Source organism: Arachis hypogaea, chromosome 2 (assembly GCF_003086295.3).
Source record: "Arachis hypogaea cultivar Tifrunner chromosome 2, arahy.Tifrunner.gnm2.J5K5, whole genome shotgun sequence".
In the NCBI taxonomy this organism is placed as follows: domain Eukaryota; kingdom Viridiplantae; phylum Streptophyta; class Magnoliopsida; order Fabales; family Fabaceae; genus Arachis; species Arachis hypogaea.
This window is the reverse complement of record NC_092037.1, coordinates 4,554,166-4,559,203: the sequence shown is the minus strand read 5'-3', so window position 1 is coordinate 4,559,203 and position 5,038 is coordinate 4,554,166. Positions and strand designations below refer to the sequence as shown.

Below are 5,038 nucleotides of genomic sequence, written 5' to 3'. Positions count from 1 at the left end.
ACAATATCAAAAAATTGCAACACTACAATATAACATTAAAATAAATCACACTAGATATAAATGAGTTTTCATCTTATTAAACTTTGTCATTTTTCAACTCTTCATTGTAATTAATAATTTGGAATAATGCTATTGTTTTGTATTTCTCCTCTAAATAACTGATCATAAAATAATCTAAATTTACACTCACAATAAAAATATATTGATTAGTAAAAAGATATACAAATTTAAATTTAAAAAAATTCCAAACAAACACCAAATGAGAAACAGTCAAGTAACTATAACCAAATAACCAAATTTTTCCATTATTTTCTTTTTCCTTCTTTAAAAAAAAAACTAAAGTCTAGATTTTGGACATTAAAAAGCAGTGATCCGAATGCACGGTTCTGAAATTTCCCAAAGGAAAATATGAGTTTCTACTTTCTATTAGGTCAAATTAGGGTTCACAAACTATAATTTAAATATGTAATATAAGGCACAAAGCCAATTAATAGTACACAAATTTGAGAAGATAATTGTAGAAAAATATATAAAAACAGGAGTAAATTTTGTGTTTGGGCCTCCACATTTTTTGCTATATGGTTCTAGTGGATTCCATTTGGGTTGAACAAGGATCTCCAATGCAAGTGTATCTTTAGGCCCGTTTTAGTAAAAAAAGGAAAAAAAGTTATTGGATAACTTAGTAGGTTAAAGGGGAATGAGACGGTGCGAAATTTACAAATCCAATTCACTTTCGTCGATTTTCTGATTCCTAATCCTGTCCTGGTTCGCCGTCGCCATGAGCAACGATAATCCGAGGTTGCTGAACCCGAACCCGAATCCGGAAGGGATGCTGGCAATCCCAGTGAAAAAGACTGATCCGGTGGATCTGCACCGGCCGTTACGCAAGTTGGTAGCGAGAAAATACTCAGAGAGCGATGCAGAGAAAGTTGAAAGCGTTCTGGAAACCCTAAACAGATGCCGCAGCGACATGGTGGAGCGAGGGGACCTCTCCCTTCCCAAGCTCCGTGACTGCCTCATCCACTACTTCAAATGCCTCTGCATGGTTGAGCCACTCTTCACCGCTATCTCCTCCGACGCCGACGCCGACGCCGACGCCGACCCCATCCTCTTTGTCTGGTACGACGCCTTCTCCTCTGGGAAGGAGGGTTGGGTCCCCTGTCAGCCCAACTGCATCCAATTGGAGAAGGCTGCTGTTGTCTTCAACCTTGGCGCCGTATGCAGCCAGATTGGAGCCTCTAGCGAGCGTACCACCCCCCGTGGCCGTCACCTTGCAATAGATGCCTTCAATGCCGCTGCCGATTTCTTCTTGAAACTCTGGAAGGTTTTTGCCAAGGACGTCTCCGCCACCCTCGACTTGACTCTCCTCTTCGCCGAGAGTCTTCACTGCCTCTTCTCCGCTCAGGCTTTGGAGCTCAATTTACAGCAACAACTCCACAACAACAACAGTTCGGCTCTCCAAAAACATCGATGTGCCATTTCATTTAAATCGGTCAGTCTTGACTCTTGATTGATTTTACATTTTAGATTTTCAATTGGATGAGAAGATGATGAATTGATGATGATGATTGTAGGTTTCTGAGCATTATCGGAGAGCATATGATTTGATACAAAGTGATCCGGCTGCAATCGAACATGTCTCCTCATTTGACAGAACCTGGATAACTCATCTTTACCAGAAGGTGAAATTCTGTGAGGAGGAGGCTCTTCAGATGCGATCATCCATCCTACCCAAATCCCAGCTACCTGTCCAATCTTGTGTTCTTGATCATGATGCAAAATTTGTCACTAAAAAATTAGTTAAAGGGATTTGCGGGCGCGCGTACCAGTGGATACCCAAGCTAGAAGGAATATACCTTGACCTCGTCCTTTCCGAGTACATCCCTTTCAAGATTATCGATGGTGGAAAGCTGGTGGCTCACCCATGGGACATGCCTCCACCTTATCCAACAAAATTTGCAATCTCCTCATCTTCGTCTTCGTCACATCTTCTGGCATTGCCTTTGAAGAAGAGTAAGCCCTTGGACCTGTACCAGCCCCTGCGCAATTACTTTGTAGTCAAATGCTCTGAGAGCGTGGCAAAGAGAGTAGAAGGCCTTTTCGAAATGATAAACAAATTGCGTAGTAAAATGCTGCGTGATGATCTCTCTCTACCCATGCGCCGTGACTGCCTCATCCGCTATTTCAAATGCCTTTGCATGATTGAGCCTTTCTTCCCTATGCCAACCGCACTCAACCCACCTATCTTTGTTTGGTACAATGCCTTCTACCCGAAAAAGAAATCTTCTCAGCACAACATCCATTTGGAGAAGGCCTCTGTTCTCTTCAACCTGGGAGCCCTTGGCTCCCACATTGCTCTCTCCTGCGATCTCACCACCATCCAAGGCCGGCGTATTGCCATAGACGCCTTACATGATGCTTCATATTGGTTCTTAATACTAACGCATGAGGCTGAGAAGGCATCTGCCACCACTGACTTGTCAATAAGCTGCGCCCAGATGCTGCGCCAGATAATAACCTCTCAGATTGCTTATTTGGAATGCGAGTTTCCTCATTCCCATTCCCATGGTGGTGGATATCCTGTATGTATCATCATCTAGCTTTTCAGTTGATTTTTTCTTAGCGCAATTGATGATGTCAATATTGATTTGTTAAATTGTGTGATTGGGATGATGTAGGTCTCTCTGCTTTATCGGAAAATTTATGATCTGATGACATTCGGACCTTTAGCTGAGAAGCTTGTTCAATCCTCGATACCTCAATTTATTGAGTCGAAGATGAAAACCTGCCGTGTTCAAACTGGTCTTGATGTCACTGAACTATTTCTTTCAGGGTATTGTGAGGCTCAATCCCTGCTTCGAGAGGCATGTCAAACACCATACTTGGACCTTCTCTCCGAGGTTGGCCCTTACAAGATTACGGATGGAATACTGTGGCCAATTTTAGAGGCAGTAACATTGGCATTGGAGGAGGTGAACTTGTCCGGGAACACTCCCACGGAGGAAAACTAAACAAGTTTAGGAATGAACTTTTTATTTTCTTTTTTAAGATGGATGTTGGAATTTTGTTCGTTGATACTAGAACTCTTTGTGAATATATTATACTCGTAATTTTGTTTGTTGACGTGTGAATGTATTCCTTCATATTCCTCACCAATTTGTATGCCTCTGATCTCGTAGCCATTGTTAGTTTTTGTTGCGTATTAGTAGATAGAACGTTTCATGTATTCCTTCATATTATACGCATTATTATGTCTGCTAGGATGCTTGAAACGTGGTATTGACGATAACTTCATTGTATAGAACTTTTCATGACCAGGGGAATGTATTCGTTGTAGCCAGAAGATTAACTAACATATCTAGGATTTACTGAACATAGTGGACCTAAACCTTCATTTTGATTACTTTATTGCTTCTATTTTTAGTTATATTAAATAGTATATGCAAATTTTGCATTACTAACAAATCCAACATGAAGTGGAGATGAATTATGATAAAGACTAGAGAGTTTACTTAGGGCAGGTTTTAACATGTTCAGGGGTGTTATGTTTTTTGACCAGTAGAATTTAAGATTTATATATTTGCTATAGACAAGGAAACCAAGCTAATTACCATAGAATCCCACATTTAGGATTTTCCCCCCCTTCTTTTGATGGTTTCATATTTAGGATCATGAGATGTTATTTGTCTGCTGTTGCGATGGTTAGCTACTTAGCTTTGTATTTTGACTATTTTCTTTTGGTCTGGTTGTTTTAACTTCTAATGCCAGCTGTTCTATCATGATATATGCAGTTTGCACTTGCTCTAAAGTGGCCTGATTATCTAAAGACAATGCATCCTATTATTTAGGATAACCTACAAATCTTATAACCACCCTTTGACCAAGTTTAATGGTCTTAATTAGTATTATATCAATTATAATAAAGAATTAACACCTACAAGTACACCTAAATATATTGTCATTGAAAGCTTTACACCCCTGCTAATGTACAATTACAAGAGTTTAAGCTTTACCTTATTGATTTATAAATTTATTGCTTCTGTCTCATTCATGAGTGTAAGAAATATATATTTTCGTTAGTTCCTTGATCTGATTCTAGAATATGTTGCGATGATTACTTATTTTAACAATTTATATGTATATATGGCCATTTGTAACTATTTAGTAGGGCCATGCTGGGGTAGCTATAGCATTTGGATATCTCTGTAAATGCTAGCTTGCCTACTTGTGTTATCTTCTTTTTCTTTCTTTTTGTTTTTTTGGGGGGGGGGGGGGGTGGTCACGTGGTTATGACCTGCCTTATTGGCTATGTCTTGGTCGCCATATTCTTCTCATGATTAAAGCTGGATACTTTCCTAATAGGCTTTTGTATGATCTATGAAAGCAATGAAGATGGTCTATAAACAAAATAAGGTATATGCTAATCCCTTTTATGGTACTCAAGAATGAATTTTGCTCTCTGTCCTTTTTGCTCTTTGGGGTGGTTGAATTGTTAGAATTGATCATCTATTGTAGCTGGGATTAAAACATGAGGACAAGATTATTTTTACTTTGTTGATGCATGTCTTGCAGCGTAGCACAATCTTTATTTTATTTTATTTTATTTGTAGAATAATCAATTTTGTAGTTGGATAGAAAATATAAAAGTTACATTATGAATATGAATTTGAATTTTCATGAGATGATGATGAAGAAGAGTAAACACAGGGGAGTCGGGGTGAAAGAACTGCTGAAGTGGAGGGCTATACAACAAAAGGAGAAAATCCAAATAGAAGGTGATTTTACCGATCCGGAGCCTGATTATGAGGAAAGCAAAGCATTGGACTCAACAATTGGATATGTTAAGGTAAAGCCGTTTTCCAAATGGACCATGAATAAATTTTCTTCAGAGTATTAGTTTGATTAGAAATTCTAAAAATATGTGATTTTAGTTTGTTGGAAATGGTTCTTGGACAATTAGTGTATTTGATCATTGTGATATGTTATTGAAAGATGCCGTTTAGTTTGTGACTGAACGAAGAAGTCATAAATGAAAGAA

The 5,038-nt window shown here is 38.7% G+C and overlaps 1 protein-coding gene across 1 annotated transcript; it reads left to right on the top strand.

Annotated features, from left to right (window-relative positions):
- Nucleotides 1–489: 489 nt before the first annotated feature.
- LOC112733975 (uncharacterized) lies at nt 490–3,156 on the top strand. The gene is made up of 3 exons (XM_025783127.3): nt 490–1,492; nt 1,575–2,582; nt 2,679–3,156. Exons 1-3 carry the CDS (start codon nt 779–781, stop codon nt 3,009–3,011), a joined length of 2,055 nt encoding a protein of 684 aa, XP_025638912.1. The 5' UTR covers nt 490–778; the 3' UTR covers nt 3,012–3,156.
- Nucleotides 3,157–5,038: the final 1,882 nt, after the last annotated feature.

What these genes read in the sequence shown, in the direction of transcription:
- LOC112733975 (XM_025783127.3), top strand. Translation starts at nt 779, where the DNA reads ATGAGCAACGATAATCCGAGGTTGCTGAACCCGAACCCGAATCCGGAA. An exon ending in GTGCCATTTCATTTAAATCG is followed by an intron (nt 1,493 to 1,574) that starts GTCAGTCTTGAC and finishes TGATGATTGTAG; the next exon opens with GTTTCTGAGCATTATCGGAG. An exon ending in CCCATGGTGGTGGATATCCT is followed by an intron (nt 2,583 to 2,678) that starts GTATGTATCATC and finishes GGGATGATGTAG; the next exon opens with GTCTCTCTGCTTTATCGGAA.